Here is a 26056-nt window from a genome sequence, read left to right as displayed (position 1 = left end):
CATAGAAAATGACAGAATACTACCCAACTCATTCTGTGAAGCAACCATCTCCCTGATACCAAAACCAGGTAAAGACATCACAAAAAAAGAAAATTACAGACCTATACCCCTCATGAACATAGATGCAAAAATCCTCAACAAAATTCTAGACAATAGAATTCAACAACATATCAAAAAAATAATTCACCACGATCAAGTGGGATTTATACCAGGTATGCAAGGCTGGTTTAATATCAGAAAAACCGTTAATGTAATCCACCACATAAATAAAAGACAAAAATAACATGATCTTATCAATTGATGCAGAAAAGGCATTTGACAAAGTCCAACACCCATTTATGATAAAAACTCTCACCAAAATAGGAATTGAAGGAAAATTCCTCAACATAATAAAGGGCATCTATGCAAAGCCAACAGCCAATATCACTCTAAATGGAGAGAAGCTGAAAGCATTTCCCTTGAGAACGGGAACCAGACAAGGATGCCCTTTATCACCGCTCTTATTCAACATCGTGCTAGAAGTCCTAGCCAGGGCAATTAGGGTAGACAAAGAAATAAAAGGTATCCGGATTGGCAAGGAGGAAGTAAAATTATCTCTATTTGCAGATGACATGATCTTATACACAGAAAACCCTAAGGAATCCTCCAGAAAACTACTGAAACTAATAGAAGAGTTTGGCAGAGTCTCAGGTTATAAAATAAACATACAAAAATCACTTGGATTCCTCTACATCAACAAAAAGAACATAGAAGAGGAAATAACCAAATCAATACCATTCACAGTAACCCCCAAGAAGATAAAATGCTTAGGAATAAATCTTACCGAGGATGTAAAAGACCTATACAAAGAAAACTACATAGCGTACTACAAGAAATTAAAAAGGATATACTTAAGTGGAAAAACATACCTTGCTCATGGATAGGAAGACTTAACATAGTAAAAATGTCTGCTCTACCAAAAGCCATCTATACATATAACGCACTTCCGATCCAAATTCCAATGTCATTTTTTAAGGTGATAGAGAAACAAATCACCAATTTCATATGGAAGAGAAAGAAACCTCGGATAAGCAAAGCATTACTGGAAAAGAAGAAAGTGGGAAGCCTCACTCTATCTGATTTCAGAAGCTATTATACAGCCACAGTAGTCAAAACAGCCTGGTACTGGTACAACAACAGGCAGATAGACCAATGGAACAGAATTGAGAACCCAGATATAAATCCATCCACTTATGAGCAGCTGATATTTGACAAAGGACCAGTGTCAGTTAAATGGGGAAAAGATAGTCTTTTTAACAAATGGTGCTGGCATAACTGGATATCCATTTGCAAAAAAATGAAACAGGACCCGTACCTCAAACCATGCACAAAAACTAACTCCAAGTGGATCAAAGACCTAAACATAAAGACTAAAATGATAAAGATCATGGAAGAAAAAATAGGGACAACATTAGGAGCCCTAATACAAGGCATAAACAGAATACAAAACATTACCAAAAATGACGAAGAGGAACCAGATAACTGGGAGCTCCTAAAAATCAAACACCTATGCTCATCTAAAGACTTCACCAAAAGAGTAAAAAGACCACCTACAGATCGGGAAAAAATTTTCAGCTATGACATCTCCGACCAGCGCCTGATCTCTGAAATCTATATGATTCTGTTAAAACTCAACCACAAAAAGACAAATAACCCAATCAAGAAGTGGGCAAAGGATATGAACACGCACTTCACTAAAGAAGATATTCAGGCAGCTAACAGATACATGAGAAAATGCTCTTGATCATTAGCCATTAGAGAAATGCAAATTAAAACTACGATGAGATTCCATCTCATTCCAACAAGGCTGGCATTAATCCAAAAAACACAAAATAATAAATGTTGGAGAGGCTGCGGAGAGATTGGAACTCTTATACACTGCTGGTGGGAATGTAAAATGGTACAACCACTTTGGAAATCTATCTGGCGTTTTCTTAAAAAGTTAGAAATAGAACTACCATACAACCCAGAAATCCCACTCCTCGGAATATACCCTAGAGAAATAAGAGCCTTTACACGAACAGATATATGCACACCCATGTTTATTGCAGCACTGTTTACAATAGCAAAAACATGGAAGTGACCAAGGTGTCCATCAACCATCAACGGATGAATGGTTAAATAAATTATGGTACATTCACACAATGGAATACTACGCATCGATGAAGAACAGTGACGAATCTGTGAAACATTTCATAACATGGAGGAACCTGGAAGCCATTATGCTAAGTGAGATTAGTCAGATGCAAAAGGATAAATATTGTATAAGACCACTATTATGAGATCTTGAGAAATAGTATAAACTGAGAACACATTATTTTGTGGTTACCAGAGCAGGGAGGGAGGGAGTGTGGGAGAGGGTTATTTACTGATTAGTCAGTAGATAAGAACTACTTTAGGTGAAGGGAAGGACAATACTCAATACATGGAAGGTCAGCTCAACTGGACTGGACCAAAAGCAAGGAAGTTTCTGGGATAAACTGAATGCTTCAAAGGTCAGCGGAGCAAGGGCAGGGGTTTGGGGACTATGGCTTAAGGGGACTTCTAAGTCAATTGGCAAAATAAATTCTATATAAAACATTCTGCATCCCACTCTGAAGTGTGGCGTCTGGGGTCTTAAATGCTAACAAGCGGCCATCTAAGATGCATCAATTGGTCTCAACCCACCTGGAGCAAAGGAGAATGAGGTACACCAAGGTCACACGATAACTATGAGCCCAAGAGACAGAAAGCACCACATGAACTAAAGAATTCCATCATCCTGAGACCAGAAGAACTAGATGGTGCCCGGCCACAACCGATGACTGCTCTGACAGGGAGCACAATAGAGAACCCCTGAGGGAGCAGGAGATCAGTGGGATGCAGACCCCAAATTCTCATAAAAAGACCAGACTTAATGGTCTGACTGAGACTAGAAGAATCCCGGAGGTCATGGTCCCCAAACCTTCTGTTGGCCCAGGACAGGAACCATTCCCGAAGACAACTCATCAGACATGGAAGGGACTGGACAATGGATTGGAGAGAGATGCTGATGAAGAGTGAGCTACTTATATCAGGTGGACACTTGAGACTGTGTTGGCATCTCCTGTCTGGAGGGGAGATGGGAGGGTAGAGAGGGTTAGAAACTGGCAAAACCGTCACGAAAGGAGAGACAGGAAGGAGGGAGCGGGCTGACTCATTAGGGTGAGAGTAAGTGGGAGTATGAAGTAAGATGTATATAAGCTTATATATGACAGACTGACTTGATTTGTAAATTTTCACTTAAGGCACAATAAAAATTATTTAAAAAAAAGATTTGCTGGCAGAAATGCAAAATAGGTGCTCTAGAAATAAGTTTAGTAGTTCCTTATACAACATGGGAAACCTTGGTGGTGTCGTGGTTAAGTGCTAGGTTGGAAGGTTAGGTGGTGTAGTGGTTAAGTACTACAACTGCTAACCAAAGGGTTGGCAGTTTGAATCTGCCAGGCAACTCCTTGGAAACCTTATGGGGCGGCTCTATTCCGTCCTATAGGGTCGCTATGAGTCAGAATTGACTCGACGGCACTGGGTACTGGGTTTATACAACATACAAAGCAAGGAAATAGTATGCATTTTCAAGACACTTAAAGTACAAAGTAAAAAAATTAAGTCATAGAAAAGCCATGTGTGGCTACTTATGGAATTGCATAGCACAGATATAGAACATTTCCATCATCCCAGGGAGTTTTATTGAATAGTGCTATACTAAAAGATGAGCTTCATCCAAGCAAAGTGGGAAAATTTTGGCAAAAGGACTGACAGTGAGCATTTACTTAAGTGTAAAGCTAAGACTAAAACAGAAGGTTGGGGTTATGGATTGAAGGCTAATGTGTAAACATTATATGTTATGGCAAAGTAGAAAGAATGCAACTAAGAAATAGGAAGAGAAGGGAGAAAGAAAGGGAAAAGCTAAATGATTTCACTGGCTGCTATACAGGTAATAGCTGGAAGACATATCAGATAGTAAAAGATTAAGAAAGAAAAAAAGGTCAACTAAGGCCATTATAACCACCACTCATCTGTCAGTTTGTCATACTGTGGTGGCTTATATGTTGCTATGATGCTGGAAGCTATGACACTGGTGTTTCAAATGATCACCCATGGTGGACAGATTTCAGTGGAGTTTCTAGACTAAGACAGACCAGGACGAAAGGCCTGGTGGTTTACTTCTAAAAACTGGCCAATGAAAACCCTGTGGATCACAACAGGGGATTGTCCAATACAGTGCTGGAAGACAAGCCCCCTAGGTTGGAAGGCATTCAAAATACACAGTGGCCATAACAGTGGACTTAAGCATACCAACAATCACCAAGATCAGTGCAGGACTGGGCAAGGTTTCATTTTGTTGTATGTGGGGTTGCCACAGGTCAAAACCAACTTAACGGCAACTGACAACAACCATAAGAGCATTATGAAAAGTATTAATACAAAGGTAACTATTAGAATAAAAATACAAACCTTCTTAATTACCAAAAGAAATTTAGAGGAAACACTCCGTAGTAAAAGAAACACATTAAATATAATATAACGTACACAGTAATTAAAACAAAAGATAAAATGCAAAAACGTAGACGAATACTAATACATGTGAATGGGCTTAATTCACCTATTAACAGGATTTTCCCGTTGCCTCATAAAGCAAAACTCAATCCTACATACAAGAGACATGCTTAAAACACATTGACTCAAAAACGCTAAAAATAAAGGCATGAACAAAGATTTACCAGTCTAATGAAAACAATTTAAAAAAAAAAGCAGGGGTTTCAACACTGATACCATATAAAGTAGAATCCAGGCCAAAAAGCATTAAATGAGACAAAGGACACTTTGTAATGTTAAAAGCCCCATCCACAATGAAGATACAATGATGACATATGTGAATACCTATGCACAAAATAACACAGCAACAGCTTACATAAATCAAAAATTACAGGAATGCAAGAAGGAATAGAAACATTCTCTAATGGGAGACTTTTAACATACTATTCTCAATATAAGACACATTAAGTGGACAAAAAATAAGTAATGACATAAAAGACCTAAACAACATAATCCAGTGGATCTTTTGGATATATATATTGAGCATTGTTGTCGTTGTTGTTAGGTGCCGTGGAGTCGGTTCTGACTCATAGCGACCCCGTGTACAACAGAACAAAACGCTGCCCGGTCCTGTACCATCCTCACAATCATTGTTATGCTTGAGCCCATTGTTGCAGCCACTGTGTCAATCCATCTCATTGAGGGTCGCCCTCTTTTTTGCTGACCCTGTACTTTACCAAGCATGATGTCCTTCTCCAGGGACTGGTCCCTCCTGATAACATGTCCAAAGTACGTGAGATGAAGCCTCACCATCCTCACTTCTTACTAAGGAATATTCTGGCTGTATTTCTTCTTTCCTCTAGCAGTCCATGGTATATTCAATATTCTTCGCCAACACCATAATTCAAATGCATCAATTCTTCTTCCATCTTCCTTATTCACTGACCAGTATTCGTACGCATATGAGGCAATTGAAATACACGGCTTGGGTCATTACACCCTGAAAATACAAAATATGCCTCAAGTACACATGGAACATTCACAAAAAATGGTCACATATTATGCATAGAAAATATCAACAGGTTCCATAGATTTCTTAAAACAGAAGTATTACAAACAACATTGATCACAATACAATAAAACTACAAATTAAATTTGAAACAAGCTAATTATAAAATTGATAACGAAATGCAAAGGACCTAGCCTAGCCAAACCAATCTTTAAAAAGAAGAAAAAAGCTAGCGGATTTACACTAGACTTTTTTTATTATACAGCTATAGTTTTCAAGACACTGTGGCATTTTTGTAAAGATGTATATGGGACAAAATAGAGTCCAGAAATAGACCCACACATATATGGCCACAAATACCTTGAGAAAGGTATCAAGAATATTCAGTGGGGAAAGGATCATCTTTTTAACAAATAGTGCTGGAACGACTGTATAGCCATATCTAAAAGAAAAAAAATGAACCTTGACCTATATACAAAAAGTACTTGAAATAGAACATGAATCTAAGTGTAAGTTCTAAAACTATTAGATAGACCTCTAGGAGAACAAAAAAAGCATGAACTATAAAAGAAAAATATTGATAAATTAGACTTCATCAAAATTCAAAAATTTGCTTTTCAAAAGACACTGTCAATAAACTGAAGAGGCAAGCCACCAACTGGGAGAAAATATTTGCAAAATGTAGATTCAACAAGGACTTGTAGTTTGTTGATCCCACTCATGGTACCAAACTATCAACCCTACTCGCTGCACCAAACTGTCAAGCCAAGGTCTGGAGTCACCAACAAAAGCACAACTTACACACAGGCAGTGGATGGAACAATACTTTACTCACATAGAGAAGACACAGAACAAGGTCACCTTCAACTATAGGACCTGGTCCGTAGCCAATACAGGCATGGTGTTCTGTATGCACCCCTCTGATGTTGCAGGTAAGGGACATAGTTGCCTCCCAACCAGGAACAGATATAGAAATGGGGCTGGACACAACTAAATATGAAGCATGATCCTGTATTAGATCCCGGAACTTGGGAGGGTGGGGGAGAGTGGAATAGGTATAAAAGCCATTATTGGGACAACTCATGAAATTTGAATATGGACTATGAATTAAATTGTATCAATGTTAAACTTCCTGATTTTAATAATTATACAGTGACTAAGCAAGAGAACATTCATACTCTTAGAACATATGCACTGAAGTATTTAGTGATGAAAAAATAGGAAAGGACTAAAATGATACAATTTGGCGAGGTAAATATTTCTAGCTTGTTCATGTAACATAGTGTAAAGACTTGTCTAAATTCTTGAGGGATAAGAATCAGGCTCAGCACAAAACTGTTTCCTAAGAGGTGGAGATCAGACATATCTCCAACTCTCCAATTTCTCCACCATTTCCTACACCAGCTATCCCCCCTGACCCCATGGCACTCACTACTTCTCTGCTGGGTTCAATAAGTTGTTGTAATGGCCACACGGAACTCACAGACCATACTCACAGTTATGTGGTTTATTAGGGAACTAACAGGCTAAAACTCAGGATCAGGATCGGGAAGCACACAGACAAGGTCTGAAAGCCTTCCCTGTAAGTGGAGAGTACATCCCTTCCTTCTTCAGTGCAGGACAGCTTCCCTACAGGCCTGTCTGCTGCTAACTGGCCCAGGCAGCTTGCTGAGTTCTCTTAGCCAGCATAGCTCTCTGCTGCTTTTTCAGTCGCAGCCTTTTTAACCAGTCCTGAGAAGGACCTCTGTGTCCCAAAGGACATGCTCCTCTCCCAGCTCCTGTCAACCAGGAGGCCTCTAGAACCTCTGCAGATCGGCCATTTATACATTCCAGTCCTCATCAGTTACAAGGCAGGGCCTCTCTCACCAGACCAGAGTTCAACTAATCTTCAACTACCCATAAGGTGTCAATCAACTCAGGTCTTGTACAAGAGTAAAATTTTATGCTGACACAGACTAGGCAAAAGTAACAACCCTCAAGGGATACAGATACTAAAAGGGATAGCTCTGCCTCCTTTCTGTTATCTGTATTTTCTGTATTTTTTTGAATGGAATAAAGAATGTTACTCCTCTGTTCTAAGTGAAAAAAAAAAAGTAACAACCCTCTGGGGTAGAAAGCAACCTGGGAGGTCTCTTAAATTGTTTCTCCAAAAAACTAGGGCAAAGGTAACTCCTCAGGGCATAAGGGAAATATCTCCCAATCTGTTTTGTTCAAAGAACCAAGGCAAAAGGCTAATAAAGGAATTCATTGCATCACAGTTCCCCTTTCAGTTACTGGGGGGGAGGAGGGGAGAAAATCCTCACACCAAATTATTATTTTTGAGATATCTAAAATAATTTCACTTTAAAAGCTTTATATTTTTTGATTAGGGATTATGGTTCCAGGACTACTACTTTCAATTGCACATGCCCCTGGAAAGTGCAACACATTTATTTAATCCCAATTTATTTTAGATAGCTAGTTCTGGTAAATCTGAAACTACTGTCCTCAAGGTCTAGAGAGCTATAAACAATTTCTGCTCTCAGAAGTATCATAGGCTATGCATACATATACATATATTACTACAATGATTGCAAAATGGTTATTTTTCTAACTCTGACATTCCTTCTACATTTATTAACTGGCATTCCACTGTAAGGAAGAGCTTTCCCTTTTCCCTTATTTATTCATTTATCATAAGTACGGACTCATGATTTATTTTATTTTATTCAATAGGTTATAATCTGTTACTATCATTATTCATTTTGAAGATAAAATTGTCTCAAATTTGGCCTCTGGGGAGCCCTGCCATCTGATTCCTGATGACATGTCCCGATAGTTTTTTTTACACATGACCTCATTTTCTAGTATAAGGTGTTCCAGACTGATCTTGTACTTTCCCTGCCCCAATCCTAGAATTGGCTATTTCTCCAAGAAGCCCTGGCTATTTTAGGGGGAATGATATTTAACAACCAGGTTCTGGGCACTGGGTGGGCACATTGATATTTAGGTTTCATTATTTCTAGGCCCTTCCAAAGGAAAAACTTAGAAATAAAGTTTTATAATACACACACATATGTACATACATAAACACAAATACATATATTTTAAATAATTAGTTCATACTTACAGCATTAATTCCAATTCAATACTAATAATGGAATAAACCAATATCACATGTCTCCTGATATAATGCACAAAAAGGACACAAAAAAACTCAGTATTCCTGCTAAAACTTCCTAGCCTGAATATAATCATGTGGAATCATCACAAAATGTAAATATGAACATTCTACATAAAAATTGGCCTCTACTCTTCAAAAATATCAATGTCATGGTAAAAAAAGAACGTAAAAAATTAAAGGACGCTAAAGAGAAATGACAACTAAATGTAATGTGTGATCCTATATAGGACCCTTGATCGGGGAGGAAATTTCAATAAGAGACTGTGCAGTAAAATAGAGGGGCAAAGCTTTGGGACCTAATTTGTTTCAGTGGTAGATTATCAAACACAACAACTAATGCACAAGCAACAGAAAACAAAATAGGTAACTAGAACCTCATAAAAGTTAGTCTTCTGATGAATATAAGTATTTATCAAAAAAGTAAAGAGACAACCTACAGACTGGGAAAAAAAATCTTTGAAAACAATATAACCAATAAGGGTCTGATATCTAAAATATATAGAAAACTTCTACAATGTAACAACAAAAAGACAACCCAATCAAAACTAGGCAAAGGACATGAACAGACACTCCATCAAAGAGGATATTCAAATGGACAACAGACACATGAAAAGGTGCTTGTCATTAGCTATCAGAGAAATGTAAATAAAAACCACAATGAAATACCACTTCACTCCCACTAGCATGGCCAAAACAAACAAATAAAATAACAAGTGTTGGAGGGGATGTGGACAAATTGGAACCCTCATCCATTGTTGGTGAGAATGTAAAATGGTACAACAGTTGTAGAAAACAGTTTGGCAGTTCCTCAAAAAACTAGAGGTAGAGCTGCCATATCACCCAGCAATTCCACTCCTAGGTATATATACCCTAGGGATCTAATAGAAGTGACACAAACAAACACATACACACCTAACGTTATGGACTGAATTGTGTCCCCCCCAAAAAATGGGTTGTAAATCCTAACCTCTTGAGTTGATCTCCTTTGAGATACAAAACAAGCAAATCGAAACCAGCAGAGATGGCGAAAGAGAGATGCCAAGCCACATGAAGATAGTCAAGGAGCAGAACAGACAAGGACCCTCCTCCAGAGCAGACAGAGAAGCCTTCCCCTAGAGCTGGCACCCTGAATTCGGAATTCTAGCCTCATCAACTGTGAGAAAATAAATTTCTGTTTGTTAAAGCCACCCACTTGTAGTATTTCTATTGTAGCAGCACTGGATAACTAAGACAGAATTTAGGACCAGGAGAGTGGGGTGCTGCTCTAACAGACACCTAAAATGTGGAAGTGGTTTTGGAATCAGGAAATGTGTAGAGGCTGGAAGAATTCTAAGGTGCCTAATAGTAAAAGCCTAGATTGCCCTGAAAAGATGGTTGGTAGAATTATGGACCTCAAAGGCAATTCTGGTGAGGGCTCAGAAGGAAGCAAGGAGAGGTATAGAGAAAGTATCTACCATTTTAGAGAACTGAGAAAACGGTGGGATTGGGGTAGTCTCACTTCCTCTAACTTCACAAGGAGAAAGGAGAATTAAGATCAACAGCCCAAGGCTGATTCCTATGAGGCAGAGGTCAGATATACCTCCACCCTCCAACCTTTTTACCAATTCTGACATCGACCGCCCCTCCCACAGCACTCTCTACTTCTCTGATGGGTTTGAGAATTCGTTGCAATGGCCACACAGAACTCACAGACAATACTCACAGTTATGAGGTTTATTACTGAAGTATAAAATCCATTGCCGACGAGTCAATTCTGACTCATAACGACCCTGTGGGACAGAGTAGAACTGCCCCATAGAGTTTCCAAGGAGCGCCTGGTGAATTTGAACTGCCGACCTTTTGGTTAGCAGCTGTAGCACTTAACCACTATAGTGAAGTAGCAGGTTACAAGTCAGGATCAAAAACAACTCAAGATAGAATTCTTCGATCAGGACAGCCTCTTCTGAGCCATGCCCACAGGAAGTCCTCTCTCTGGCCCTTGGCTTCTTGGCCTGGCCAATGCCTTACTCAAGCAAGTGTTACAAAGCTCTTTTAGCTCAGCCAATAAGTGCCCAGAGGCATGTCACTCCACCAGTAAGCTTTGATTCTCTCACTTCGTAGGCCAGGAAGCCCACCACACAGCGTCCTGCTAGTCTCCTAATTCTGCTGCCTTGGCTACCGCTTTTTCTAGCCAGTGCTTCTTGCCACCTCCAGCGTTACAGCTCTCAGTCTCTGTCCTGGTTCTGCTGCCTCTGCAGCCTCTCTGTATCTTCCTGTGTTACAGCTCCTCTTTCTTCTCCATGTCTCCCTATAAGCCTAGCAGGATGAAAGAACTGACCAATCCCCTTGTTAGGGTCCCATATACCATATGTGCATGGTCCCATCCCCACAAGGGTACCACACAGCTTATTTCCATTATTAGTAAGCCATTCAATCCACTTGGTGGGCCACAAGTACCTCATTTGCATAGTCCCACCTACTCATTTGGCAGGAGATACAAAGACTGAGGCTAGAAGAGCCATATTAAGTAATTCACTGCACTGCAAGAATACATATGGCCAGGGGGGCCAAGATGGCTGACTGGTAGAAGCTACCTTGGATCCCTCTTGCAACAAAGACTCGGAAAAACAAGTGAATCGATCACATACATGACAATCTACGAACGCTGACCAACAAACACAGATTTAAAGAGTTGACCTGAGTGACAGAGACTGAGCACGAACAACCACGGGGAAGCATCGACTGTTTTCGGAGCCTGGAGCCAGTGTCCCAGTCAGGAAACCTTGGCGCCGGGCTTTGCACTGGGCGCAGGGGAGCTGAGCATGGCATCCTGAGATGGTGCAAACAGGGCGCAGCCCTAGCCCCCTGAACTGACCTCGGGGGAAGCCCAGCCACTGCACGCAGGCAGCCCAGCGACGCGGCTGACAGGAGGAGAAGTAACCAGGAGGCAGAGACTGGTTTTGGAGCCAGGAATGCGGCATCCCAGCAGGGGAACCTTGGCGCTGGGCTTTGGACTGGGAGCGGAGGAACTAACTGCGGCCTCTGAGACAACGCAAGCACGGGACCCGGGCCTGACCCTCGGGGGAAATCTCTACCCAGCCAGCGCAAACAGTCAAGGTGCCCCCCTCGGGAATCTCAGATAAAACAGTCATCCCAAGCAAGATAAGTAACTTTGTCTATATTCCAGGGTGCTACTCTCTCCTATTTATCTGAACCCTCCCCTCCCCTTCCCAGGCGGTTTCATTAACATTGGAATTTCCTGAGCCAGAGAGTAAACTGCTCTGTGGTTTTTCTTTCTTTTTTTTTTTTGTCTTTTCCTAACCCATTCTCCTGGCCTGAAAGAAGCAGCTACAGAAAACTCAGGTACCAAAAATCCTTCCCTAATTGGACTAAAAACACAGAACCAGCTCCAGCCCAGCATATGTGATCCACAGTCTTGGGAATTCATCCCTACAGAGAACAAGGTAGCTATTATAATGCAAAGACATTTCTGATAGGGATCTGACTGTAATTGTTTTAGCGGATTACTGGAAAGACAAGTTTCCCAGGTCTGATATCTCTGCATATTCAACAGAGCCCTCACTGACCCACAACAGGGAACTGAGGGCTGAAGCTCCCCCCAGACCACCTAGCCTCCGGCCTTAGGGGTCTAAGAAGGGTGACACCTACCAATCTGTACAGGTACATGCACTGGGTGCCTAAGGTACAGCTGCAGAGCCCACCTACCAAAGCGCTTTAGGAATACAGACACACCTACCTCACTGGCACTTGGGGGAAACCTGTCAGCATCCTGCCCCCCTAGAGTGTGTACCCCTGCTGCTACTAGAATCTGGTGCACACAACTATCACCACTACGTCTCAAGGTGGATAGATGACAGTCTGCACCACACACTTGATGACCCAAAATCAGATTCTACTCAAGAATAGTGAATGGACTCTTAGGCTTATATATCTGGTAACAACCCAAAAGAGACTCAAGGGCTACAACAATCAAGACAGCGCAATCTAATAGCCCATCTACATATATTGAAAGAAAACAAAACAAGATAAGACTCAGTGAGCAAATATACAACAAATCACTACAATATTTTAGTGATGGCTCGGAGACAGCAGTCAATATCAAACCACATAAAGAAGCAGACCATGATTACTTCTACAACTCCCCAAACTAAAGAATCAAAATCTATCCCAAATGAAGATACAATCCTGGAATTGCCAGATGCAGAATATAAAAAACCAATTTACAGAATGCCTCAAGACATCAGGGATGACCTCAAAAATGAAACAAGGCAATCTACAGAAAAAGCCAAGGAACACACTGATAATGCAGTTGAAGGAATCAAAAAGATTATTTAAGAACATAGTGGAAAAATTAATAAGTTGCAAGAATCCATAGTGAGACAACATTCAGAAATCCAGAATATAAACAATAAAATTACAGAATTAGACAACGCAATGGGAAGTCAGAGGAGCAGACTCGAGCAATTGGAATGCAGAGTGGGTAATCTGGAGGACCAGGGAATTGACACCAATATAGCTGAAAAAAATCAGATAAAAGAATTTTAAAAAATGAAGAAACCCTAAGAGTCATGTGGGACTCTGCCAAGAAGAATAACTTGCGTGTGACTGGAGTCCCAGAGCAGGGAGGGAGGACAGGAAACACAGAGAGAATAGTTGAAGATCTGTTGGCAGAAAACTTCCCTGACATCATGAAACATGAAAGGATATCTATCCAAGATACTCATTGAACCGGATTTAAGTTTGATCCAAAAAGAAAATCACCAAGACATATTATCATCAAACTTGCCAAAACCAAAGATGAAGAGAAAATTTTAAAAGCAGCCAGGGAGAAAAGAAAGGTCTCCTTCAAGGGAGAATCAATAAGAATAAGTTCAGACTACTCAGCAGAAACCATGCAGTCAAGAAGGCAATGGGATGACATATATAGAGCACTCAAGGAGAAAAACTGCCAGCCAAGGATCATATATCCAGCAAAACTCTCTCTCAAATATGAAGGTGAAATTAAAACATTTACAGATAAACACAAGCTTAGAGAATTTGCAAAAACCAAACCAAAGCTACAAGAAATACTAAAGGAAATTGGTCAGAAAGCCAATAATATCAGATACCAGCACAACACAAGGTCACAGAACAGAACATCCTGATATCAAGTCAAACAGGGAAATCACAAAAACAAATTAAGATTAATTTTAAAAAGAAAAAAAATGCTCAAGACAGAATAATTGAAGTCAATATGTAAAAGACCACAATAATCAAAAAGAGGGACTAAATACAGGTGGCATAGAACTGCCATATGGAGAGGGATACAAGGCGATATAGGACAATACAAGTTAGGTTTTTACTTAGAAAAATAGGGGTAAATATTAAGGTAACCACAAAGAGGTATAACAAGTCCATAACTCAAAATAAAAACCAAGAAAAACATAACGACTCAGCAAACACATAGTCAACTACTATGAAAATGAGGAACACACAATTTACAAAGAAAAACATCTCAGCACAAAAAACTAAGTGGAAAAATGAACTTGTCAACAACTCACATAAAAAGGCATCAAAATGACAGCACTAAACACATACTTACCTATAATTACGCTGAATGTAAATGGGCTGAACGCACCAATAAAGAGACAGAGAGTCTCAGACTGGATAAAGAAACACGATCTGTCTATATCCTGCCTACAAGAGACACACCTTAGAGACACAAACAAAAACTCAAAGGATGGAAAAAATATATCAAGCAAACAATAAGCAAAAAAGAAGAGGAGTAGCAATATTAATTTCGGACAAAATAGACTTTAAATTTAAATCCACCACAAAGGATAAAGAAGGACACTACATAATGATTAAAGGGACAATTGACCAGGAAGATATAACCATATTAAATATTTATGCACCCAATGACAGGGCTGCAAGATATATGAAACAAACTTTAACAGAACTGAAAAGTGAGATAGACACCTCCACAATTATAGCAGGCGACTACAACACACCACTTTCGGAGAAGGAGAAGACATCCAGTAAGAAGCTCAATACAGACACGGAAGACCTAATTGCTACAATCAACCAACTTGACCTCATAGACTTATAAAGAACGTTCCACCCAACTGCTGCAAAGTATACTTTTTTTTCCAGCGCACATGGAACATTCTCCAGAATAGACCACATATTAAGTCATAAAACAAACCTTTCCAGAAGCCAAAACATCGAAATATTACAAAGCATCTTCTCAGACCACAAGGCCATAAAAGTGGAAATCAATAACAGAAAAATTAGGGAAAAGAAATCAAATGCCTGGAAACTGAACAATACCCTCCTGAAAAAAGACTGGGTTATAGAAGACATTAAGGAGGGAATAAAGAAATTAATAGAATACAACGAGAATGAAAACACTTCCTATCAAAACCTCTGGGACACAGCAAAAGCAGTGCTCAGAGGCCAATTTATATCGACAAATGCACACATACATAAAGAAGAAAGAGCCAAAATCAGAGAACTGTCCCTACAACTTGAACAAAGAGAAAGCGAGCAACAAAAGAATCCATCAGGCACCAGAAGAAAACAAATCATAAAAATTAGAGCTGCATGGATAGAAAGACTTAACATAGTAAAAATGTCTATTCTACCAAAAGCCATCTATACATTTAACGCACTGCCGATCCAAATTCCAATGTCATATTTTAAGGGGATAGAGAAACAAATTACCAATTTCATATGGAAGGGAAAGAAGCCCCGGATAAGCAAAGCACTACTGAAAAAGAAGAAGAAAGTGGGAGGCCTCACTTTACCTGATTTCAGAACCTATTATACAGTCACAGTAGTCAAAACAGCCTGGTACTGGTACAACAACAGGCACATAGACCAATGGAACAGAATTGAGAACCCAGACATAGATCCATCCACGTATGAGCAGCTGATATTTGACAAAGGACCAGTGTTAATTAATTGGGGAAAAGAAAGCCTTTTTAACAAATGGTGCTGGCATAACTGGATATTCATTTGCAAAAAAATGAAACAGGACCCATACCTTAAACCATGAACAAAAACTAACTCCAAGTGGATCAAAGACCTAAACATAAAGACTAAAACGATAAAGATCATGGAAGAAAAAATAGGATCAACCCCAGGAGCCCTAATACAAGGCATAAACAGAATTTACAAAACATTACCAAAAATGATGAAGAGAAACCCGATAACTGGGAGCTCCTAAAAATCAAACACCTATGCTCATCTAAAGACTTCACCAAAAGAGTAAAAAGACCACCTACAGACTGGGAAAGAATTTTCAGCTATGACATCTCCGACCAGCGCCTGATCTCTAAAATCTACATAATTCCGTCAAAACTCAACAACAAAAAGACGAACAACCCAATCAAGAAGTGAGCAAGTTGTTCCTGAGGGTACAGCTAGCCTGGAAAAAAAAAAGAGGACTGGTAAAAAGTTGCTGCAAAGTACGTTTACCCTGAGATGGAAGATTATCTTTCCCCTCCTTTAAATACCAAGTGGAACACCCCAGATAAAGTGGCTGATATGCTACATATGCAAGTATGGTGTAACCCTCCTACCCATAGTCTTCGTAACTCTCATCAAATGACTGAGTGGGACTATGCAAATGAGGTGCTTGGTGTCTTAGCTATCTAGTGCTGCTACAACAGAAATACCACAAGCAGATTTCTTAATAAAGAGAAATTTACTCTCTCACAGTCTAGTAGGCTACAAGTCCAAATTCAGGGCGTCAGCTCCAGGGGAAGGCTTTCTCTCTGTTGGCTCTGGAGGAAGGTCCTTGTCATCGATATTCCCCTGGTCTAGGAGCTTCTCCTCACAGGAACCCCGAGTCCAAAGGATGCGCTTGCTCTTGGCACTGCTTTCTTGGTGGTATGAGGTTCCCAAGTCTCTCTGCTCACTTCTCTCTTTAATATCTCAAAAGAAATTGGCTTAAAATACAATCTAATCTTGTAAATTGAGTCCTGCTTCATTTTTTTTTTCATTAACATAACTGCCACTAATCCCATCTAACATGAGAGAGATACGATTTACAACACATAGGAACACCATATCAGTTGACAAAATGGTAGATGATCACACAATGCTGGGAATCATGACCTAGCCAGATTGATACACATATTTTTGGGGGACATAATTCAATCCATGATACTTGCTAATAATGGAAATAAGGTGTGTGGCACCCTTGTGGGGGTGGGACCATGCAAATAAGGTATATGAAACCCTAACAAGGGGATTGGTCAGTTTTGTTATCCTGATAGGCTTAAAGGGAGACAGGGAGAGAGGAGCTGTAACATGGAAAACAGTGAGAGATGACAACACAAGACAGCCGGAACCAGGATACTGGCACAAGATAGTTGCGGTGGGGCTTAATGACTCACAGAGCTAAGAGTTGTAGCACTTGCCCAAGAAGGTCCCCAGCAGGACCCAGTGACAGCAAGGCCTGGCAGCAGAGGGTGAGAAGAAGCTGTCCTGATAAAAGAGTTGTATCCTGAGTTGTTTCTGATCCTGATCCTGAACTGTACCCTGTTACTTCCCTAATAAACCACTTAACTGTAAGTACAGTTCGTGAGTTCTGTGAGACGTTGCAGTAAATTACCGAGCCCAAAGACGGGAGCGAGGGTATGGGGTGGGGGGGTAGTCGATGTTAGAGACGGTGGAATGGTACAGCAGTTTAGAAAAGTTAGACATTTGGGACATCTTTAACCTCTGCCTCACAGGAACCAGCTCTGTGCTGATCCTTATGAAAGAAATTATTCATTTAGCAAGCCATGCTGGATTGGCTTTATGATGATCAGGATGTTCATGTACTTCATATGCCCCTTACCCAGGTCATGGTAAATAATGTGATTAAGGGGGCTACTTTCGGATGGGCACACCATGTAACCCATTGTCGTCAAGTCAATTCTGACTCATAGTGACCCTAAAGGACAGAGGAGAACTGCCCCATAGGGTTTCCAAGGAGCACCTGGTGGATTTGAACTGCTGACCTTTTGGTTGACAGCGATAGCTCTTAAGCACTACGCCACCAGGGTTTCCCATGTAACCTTACTGCTGCCAAAATCAAGCAATGGTTGGAGAACCCTTATCAGATTTGTTACCACAGCTTCCCCTTATGAGTCTTACAAGTGCTAATAAAATTAGAGTGATTCACAAGAGAATGGGGAAAGACAAAAGGGACAGTCAAATGACTTGCTCCAGCAGAGTAGAAATGTTTAAATGGTTATTAAGAAATGGGATGAATAAGGCAGACATTGATAGGGTGTTAATTCAGCACTACTGGAAGTTGGGCAGACCAATGGGGTCCCTTGCTAGTCCCCAACATTGAAGGGCCCTAAACAAGTCCACGGAAACCCTGGTGGTGTAGTGGTTAAGAGCTACAGCTGCTAATCAAAAAGTCAGCAGTTCGAATTCACTAGGTGCTCCTTCAAAACCCTATGGGGCAGTTCTACTCTGTCCTGTAGGGTTGCTATGAGTTGGAAATGGCTTGATGGCAATGGGTTTCGTTTTTTTTGTTGTTTTTTTTTTTTTAAGAATCCACAGTATTTACCGTAGTTTGGAGGAATTTAAAAAGCTATAAGACAAAGATGACTATGAAAAACCTGACCCTGAATTACCAGGGACAATGGTCCAGCAAATTAATCAAGATGTGGATTGACAGAGAGGCCAGGTTGTCCTGGATCGAGCCCCAGCTGGGAACACAAGCAATAGGCACATGTGTGGGTAAAATGACCACGGGTGGAGAAGAAACTTTTCTAGGACTCCTTGACATGGGAGCACAATGGACTGTGAATTAAAAACCTATTGGCGAATTCCTAATAGGGCTACAGTTAGATTGAGAGGATACAGGGGATGCAATAGTTGATGCAATTAAGGTAAAAGTTTAGATGAAAATGGATGTCCGAATGGACTTTATGTGAAGTAGCTGATCTCCTTTACCTGAATGTATTATTGGGATAGGTATTATGTCTGGATGGGGAACACTTACCCTACCTAATATTGTACCTTCAGTGCAGCTTGGATCTCCTCCTTCAGTACCATCAGTTCTGATCATATGGTACCTCCTGAGACGGCTGAACACTGACCAATTCTTTTTGGTATTGTGACTCTGTGTATTCCTTCCATCTTCTTTTGGATGCTTCCTGCATTGTTTAATATTTTCCTGGTAGAATCATTTGATACTACAACTCGAGGTTTGAATTTTTTCTTCATTTCTTTCAGCTTGAGAAACACCGAGCGTGTTCTTCCCTTCTGGTCTTCTAACTCCAGGTACAATACAGATTAGTGATGGACAAGAGAGATTACCACTTTAATTAATGACGTTAGAATCTGAGGTGCTGGTACTAACAGATTTTACAATAGCTCGGTGTACGCTGTGACGAAGGCAGATGATTCATGGAAACTAACAGTAGGCTACTGAGGCTGAAAAAAAGTAGTACCGCCTATACGTTGTTGTTGTTAGGTGCCGTCGAGTCGGTTCCAACTCATAGCAGCCCTATGCACAACAGAACGAAACACTGCCCGGTCCTGAGCCATCCTCACAATTGTTGCTATGCTTGAGCTCATTGTTGCAGCCACTGTGTCAATCCACCTCGTTGAGGGTCTTCCTCTTTTCCACTGACCCTGTACTCTGCCAAGCATGATGTCCTTCTCCAGGGACTGATCCCTCCTGACAACATGTCCAAAGTCTGTAAGACGCAGTCTCACCATCCTTGCTTCTAAGGAGCATTCTGGCTGTACTTCCTCTAAGACAGATTTGTTCGTTCTTTTGGCAGTCCATGGTTTATTCAATATTCTTCGCCAACACCACAATTCAAAGGCATCAATTCTTCTTCGGTCTTCCTTATCCATTGTCCAGCTTTCACTTGCATATGATGCAATTGAAAATACCATGGCTTGGGTCAGGCGCACCTTAGTCTTTGCTCTTCAACACCTTAAAGGGGTCCTTTGCAGCGGATTTACCCAACGCAACGCATCTTTTGATTTCTTGACTGCTGCTTCCATGGGTGTTGATTGTGGATCCAAATAAAATGAAATCCTTAACAACTTCAATCTTTTCTCCATTTATCATGATGTTGCTCACTCTTCCAGTTGCGAGGATTTTTGTTTTCTTTATGTTGAGGTGCAATCCATACTGAAGGCTGTGGTCTGTGATCTTCACTAGTAAGTGCTTCAAGTCCTCTTCACTTGCAGCAAGCAAGGTTGTGTCATCTGAATAACGCAGGTTGTTAATGAGTCTTCCTCCAATCCTGATGCCCCGTTCTTCTTCAGATAGTCCAGCTTCTTGGATTATTTGCTCAGCATACAGATTGAATAGGTATGGTGAAAAAATACAACCCTGACGCACACCTTTCCTGACTTTAAACCAATCAGTATTCCCTTGTTCTGTCCGAACAACTGCCTCTTGATCTATGTAAAGGTTCCTCGTGAGCACAATTAAGTGTTCTGGAATTTCCATTCTTCGCAGTGTCATCCATAATTTGTTATGATCCACACAGTCGAATGCCTCTGCATAGTCAATAAAACACAGGTAAAACCACCTATATAGCATCTGCATTAATAATAGCCAACATAAGGCTAATCTCCAATATGTGAAGATAACTCATATCTCCACTTTCCTTCTTCATCATCTTGACACCAGCCACCTACATGGCACCTTTTCTCTCTGACCCTAACCACCCAGAGTTGGGTCTCTACAAGTTAAGACTCCGTCGTTTCAGCTCCTGCCAAATAGGCAAATGCCAGTCTCCCTGCTGGCTCTCACTGCCCCCAGTGGGTTTGGTAATACACTAGAATGACTCATAGAACTCATGGAGACTACCTACACTTAGTTAGTTACCCATTTATTATAACAGAAAGGATACAAGTAAACAGACACATTGGACAAGGTCTGGGAGAGGTCCTGGCAGCATGCAGCTTTCATTGTCTCCAGGGACATGCAACACTCTGTTCTGTGTATGTTCTCGCCACTCCAGAAAGCCCAAAAAAAGAGCTCCAAGGTCCAGGGTCCCTTTTAGTCATTGGGGCCTCAATGAATATGCGTGACTAGGGCCTTAATGCACAGTGTGCAGAATGGGTGGCTGATTTCAGAAATGACTGAGAAGTGGGAAAGTGCGACTGGATCAACCTCCACATTTTGGGGGTATGATTAATGCTGATTCTTATCTGCAAAGTTATCCACGAAGGCTTGTACCTTGGCCCAAAAGGCTTATACCTTATTTTAAAACAGATGGAGGTTGAAGTAGCGGTGGGGAAACGGCCCCACATCCTAGCTGCTAAGACTCAAAGGGCACACCTGTGGGAATTTTATGGACCTCCAAACCTATGGAAGTTTCTTGGGGGCACTTGTAATTTACAATGATGCAACATGCCTGCCCTTACCCCAAGAACAAAGCCAAGTAAGACATATCCTGTAGTACAGGTAGCAGGGACAGGCACTATTCTGAATACTACCCGTGTCCTCCCTTTGGAGGGAGGTGGGTTCTCCTACATAACAGCACACAACGGAAACCAGTCTCAGTACAAGTCTGTAAACTGAGAAAGTTGACTAGCTTTGCCTCCAACTGACTTGAAACCCAGAAATAACCAAATCATGGCCAATTGTAATGACACCTATCCATAATAATATCTGGTAAATGGGCAAGGGCCAATTCTGTTGGAAAGGCATAGCACATACCTCTGTAATTCTTACAATGAAACGGAACTGTACCACGACCATACTGTGATATGGTGTAACACTGGCACTGATGGTAGGATTCAACTACCTTATGTAAATAATATTGATACTGGTGATCAAATGCATTGGGATATTGAGTTAAAGCTTCCTTAGGATATAATACCAAAAGAAATGAAGGAAGAACCGGATTTAGCTACACATTAGCAAATTTCTATGCTAAATAGTTTTGCATAACCTCTGAATAAAGTACAAATAGCAGTACATCAAGAGGAGAATGAATAAGCAAATTAGTATAAAAATATGAAAATGTATGTAACGGTTTTATAGGAAGGTGTGATGGTTAGTTTCATGTGTCAGCTCGGTTCCAGTACCCAGGTATTCAAACACTAGGTGTTGCTGTGAAGATATTTTAGAGATGCGATTAACATCTACAATTGGTTCACTTTAAGTAAAGAGACTAACTCATTACCGTCAAGTCGACTGGGCCTCATCTAATCAGTTGAAAGGCCTTAAGAGCAAAACTGGGGTTTCCCAGGGAAAGAAACTCCATCTGTGCACTATGTCAGTTTGCTCTATGGATTTTGGACTTACCCAGCTGGATCCCACCACCACATAAGTTAATTTCTTGCACTCAACCAATCAATATGTCTGTCCATAAAAAAACAAAAACCAAACCCACTGCCATCGAGTCAATTCTGACTCATAGCGACCCTACAGGACAGAGTAGAACTGCCCCATAGAGTTTCCAAGGAGCACCTGGTGGACTTGAACTGCTGACCTTTTGGTTAGCAGCCGTAGCACTTAACCACTGTCCATAATACCTGGTAAATGGGTGGGGGGACAAAAACCAAACCGATTGCCATCAAGTCCATTCTGACTCGTAGCGACCCTACAGGACAGAGGAGAATTGTCCTATAGGGTTTCCAAGGCTGTGGTATACAGAAGCAGACTGCCACATCTTTCTCCCACAGAGCAGCTGGTTGGTTTGAACTGCTGACCTTTTGGTTAACAGCCAAGCACTTAAACACTGCACCACCAGGGTTCCTTGGTAAATGGGCAGTGGATATATATACCTCCTCTACTGCTTCTGTTTCTCTGGTAGCACTCTGATACAGACTTTGGTACTGAGAGTGGTTCCAGAGGAAGTGAATCTTAAGGATGAGTTTTCTGAATTGTTCCTGGGTTTCATGGAGTTGGTTCTCTAATCTGATTAGATTTAAAGCACTAATGATTCTATTTCCAGCAGTAAGAAGGCACTGATAGTCCATGGCGTGATGTGACAGTAGAGAGATAATACAAAATATCACCAATGGATAAAAAAAAAAAAAACATTGCCACTGAGTTGATTCTAACTCAGGGCAATCCATATGTTACAGAGTAGAACTGCACCAGTGGACACTCCTAATCAAATATCTACAAAAGGCAAGGCTCTGGGTGACCATGTATTTGATACTTTAGAACATTTTAGTCAAAACAACGAGTATAATGAGATTGGCTGCGTGTTCCTAACTGCACTGGAGAAAGTAGGGAAAGAAAAGGACGAGTTCAGGACTTCAAATTCTCAGATCAAGTGCCACATAAAGGACCTGAAAGCTATTATGTCTGCTCCTGCAATCATAGGGTTGAGATTTCTGAAAACTGAACCCAGAGTCTCATCCTCCAAGTGGTTGAAATACAATAAAAATTAATTCTCATCCTCACAGAGTGTCTTCTGTTAAAGTGAGGACATTTATTAGGAAGGAATGAGATCCTGAAAATTGTATGGGGAGATACAGGATGTTACCAATGAAGCTGAGGACATAAAAAACAGAAGTACTAAATTTTGTGAGTCTTCTTTGCCAGGAGATGCAGCCCTTCCGCCAATCTAACAAGGTTAACCTTGCTTTGCCTGAGTATTTTTAAGGGCTTCCCCTGGGTAGCTGCCTTGCAAGGCACTGCTGATTCTCCTCAGGACCTACCCCTGCCACACCTCTTTGCCTCTAGACCTATAATTAGACTCAAGTCCCAGCAGGTCCCAAAGGGTGAGAGGTACAAAGTCTGACTCACATGGAGGTGTGCTATGCTCAAAAAAACTATATGATTTCCCCAATTTATAGAGAAAGAAATCTGGAGAATATGTGTGGGAATGGATATTAAGGATGTGGGATAATGGTAGAAAGAACAAAAAGATGAATCAGGCTGAATTTATTTATATGTGCCCACTAAGCAGAGATTCCTGATTCAATGTTGCAGCTCAAGGGGTTATAAAAAGCTCTAACATTTTGGCTGATAGGACAAAACATGGACCAAAAGGTGGCTTACACTAAATGAAGTTGAAATACCATAACTGCCTTGGTATACTGTAGAAGACATCCAAAGGCTTAGTGATACCGGAATGTTAAGAGTGGATTTATCATGTAAGGCCTTTTCACTCACCCCAGGAGAGACTTTTTTTTACCACACTAATACCACAATTATGAGAAATAATTGTGAGCCCCAGAATCCTTGAAGAACTCTGTGGAGCCTCTTCTCTATAGGTCAGAAATTACAAAGGGAACTGCTGCCACTGCATTGGAATCTTTAAATTCAATAGGAATCATTGGATCTTGGGGCAGTGGGAGCCAAGAGGCAGCACTTAATAACCAAGATAAGGTGGAGATGGTTGCCATACTGGACAGCACAGTTAAAGCAGTAATTAGAAGAGTCTGACTTGCAGAGACCTGTGGTGTGAGTTAGTTGATGATGGTGTCCCTAGAAAAGAAACAGATGGGCAGTCTACTAAATTCTTGCTTGATCTGCATAAGTGGAAGATTTCTAGGTTGAGTAAACAGAAGTTTATCTTGAATCACCAAAACAGAGTCACGGCCCCTCATCAGTTCTAGACATGAGCCAGTTTACAGACCCAGAACCCCTTGAATGAAGGGGAGACCAGGTTCCCTTTAGGAAGGACCCTGCTATACTGCCAAAAATTTATACTGTTAATCCTTCTCCCACCCTTCCCCAAAGAAACCTACAGCCTTTTACCAAGGTGCAGCGAAATTATTTAATTAATATGGCCCTTCTAGCCATAGTCTTTGTAGCTTCTACCAAATGATTGGGTAGGACCATGCTAATAAGGTATATGGAACCCAAATAAGGGGACTGCTCGGTTTTGCCATCCCACTAGGGTTAAAATGAGCCATCTAAGAGGGGGAGGAGAGGATCTCACCACTACCAAGGAAGAAGAGACAGGAACGGAATGTGTCCTTTGGACCTGGGATCCCTGTGCTGAGAAGCCCCTGGAACCAGGAAACCGAGAGACAAAGAAATGCAAGAGAGGGAGCTGTAACACCAAAGACAGTGAGAAATGGCAGCAGCAGAACCAGGAGACTGGCAGGAGACAGCCTGGCCCACAGAGCAAGAAAGCTGAGTGCCTTTGGGCAAGACGCTGCCTGGCGGAGTAGGGTGCCTCCAGGAACTTGGTGAAGCTAGTTTGCCGACCCATGGAGGTAGAGCTGAGCACCTGTGGGCCAAGGCTTATAGGTGGAGTACGTCTGGGCACTTAACAGCAGAGCTAAAAGAGCTTTGTAACACTTGCCCAAGCAGGGCAGAGGCTAGGCCAAGGGGCGAAGAGGCAGAGGGCCAAGGGTCCAAGAGTCAGGGAAAGACCTGCCTGCGGGCATGGCTGGGAAGAGGCTGTCCTGATGGAAGAACTGTATCCTGAGCATTCCTTCCCCCCATGAAGTTAGAGGAAGTCAGACACCTCCCCCACATCATTTTTACACAGGGTGACTCTGCACTGGACATAGGTAAATAACCAGATATTTGGAAGATCACTGGACACTGGCTCTGAACTGACACTAGTTCCAGGAGACCCAAAACATCACTATGGTCCACCAACCAGAGTAAGGGCTTATGGAAATCAGATGCTCAATAGAATTTTAGCTCAAGTTCATCTCACAGTATTTCCAGTGGTTCCCTGAACTCATCCTGCGGTGACTTACCCAGCTCCGGAATATAACTGGCAGAATCCCACATTGGTTCCCTGACCTGTGCAGTGAGGAGTATTACGGTAAGAAAGGTCAACTGGAAGCCACCAGAACTGCATCTACTACAAAAATAGTAAACCAAAATCAATTCCACATTTCTAGAGGGACTGCAGAGATTAGTGCCACCATCAAGGACTTGAAGGATGCAGGGCTGGTGATTCCCACGACATCTGTATTCAACTCACCTATTTGGCCTGTGCAGAAAACAGATGGACCTTGGAGAATGACAGTAGCTTGTCAGAAAATTAACTAGGTGGTATCTACAACTGCAGCTGCTGTTCCAAATGTGGTTTCATTGTTTGAGCAAATCAACATAACCCCTTGTATCTGGAATGCAGCTATTGATCTGGAAAATGCTTTTTGTCTCGATACCTGTTTGTAAAGACCAGCAGACAGAGTTTCCCTTCAGCTGGCAAGGCCAGCAATACACCTTCAGTGTTCAACCTCAGAGGTTTATCAATTCTCCAGCCCTATGTCTTTAATCCACAGGGACCATGATCACTTTTCCCTTCCACAAGACATCACACAGTCCATTACATTGATGTTATGCTGACTGGACACAGTAAGCAAAAAAGTAGCAACTACTCTAGACTGGTAGAGTAAAT

The 26056-nt window shown here is 41.2% G+C and overlaps 1 protein-coding gene across 7 annotated transcripts in view; it reads right to left on the bottom strand.

The window, feature by feature from the left end:
• The window catches only part of ZNF157 (zinc finger protein 157), a 76615-nt gene that overhangs the window by 28586 nt on the left and 21973 nt on the right, over positions 1-26056 (bottom strand). For 2 of the 7 annotated variants that reach the window (XM_064278214.1, XM_064278216.1), the window contains one exon: positions 5334-5596. The exons of 3 other annotated variants lie outside the window; for them this stretch is intronic. In XM_064278214.1, the coding sequence (XP_064134284.1) occupies positions 5334-5378 (45 nt within the window). In that variant the 5' untranslated portion in view covers positions 5379-5596. Of the gene's footprint in view, positions 1-5333; positions 5597-18761; positions 20277-26056 lie in introns of all 7 variants that reach the window. 2 more of the 7 variants (XM_064278215.1, XM_064278218.1) reach the window with 2 other exon arrangements.

Source organism: Loxodonta africana, chromosome X (assembly GCF_030014295.1).
Source record: "Loxodonta africana isolate mLoxAfr1 chromosome X, mLoxAfr1.hap2, whole genome shotgun sequence".
Lineage (NCBI taxonomy): Eukaryota > Metazoa > Chordata > Mammalia > Proboscidea > Elephantidae > Loxodonta > Loxodonta africana.
The sequence above is the reverse complement of the archived record's forward strand: the minus strand, read 5'-3'. Positions and strand labels throughout refer to the sequence as shown.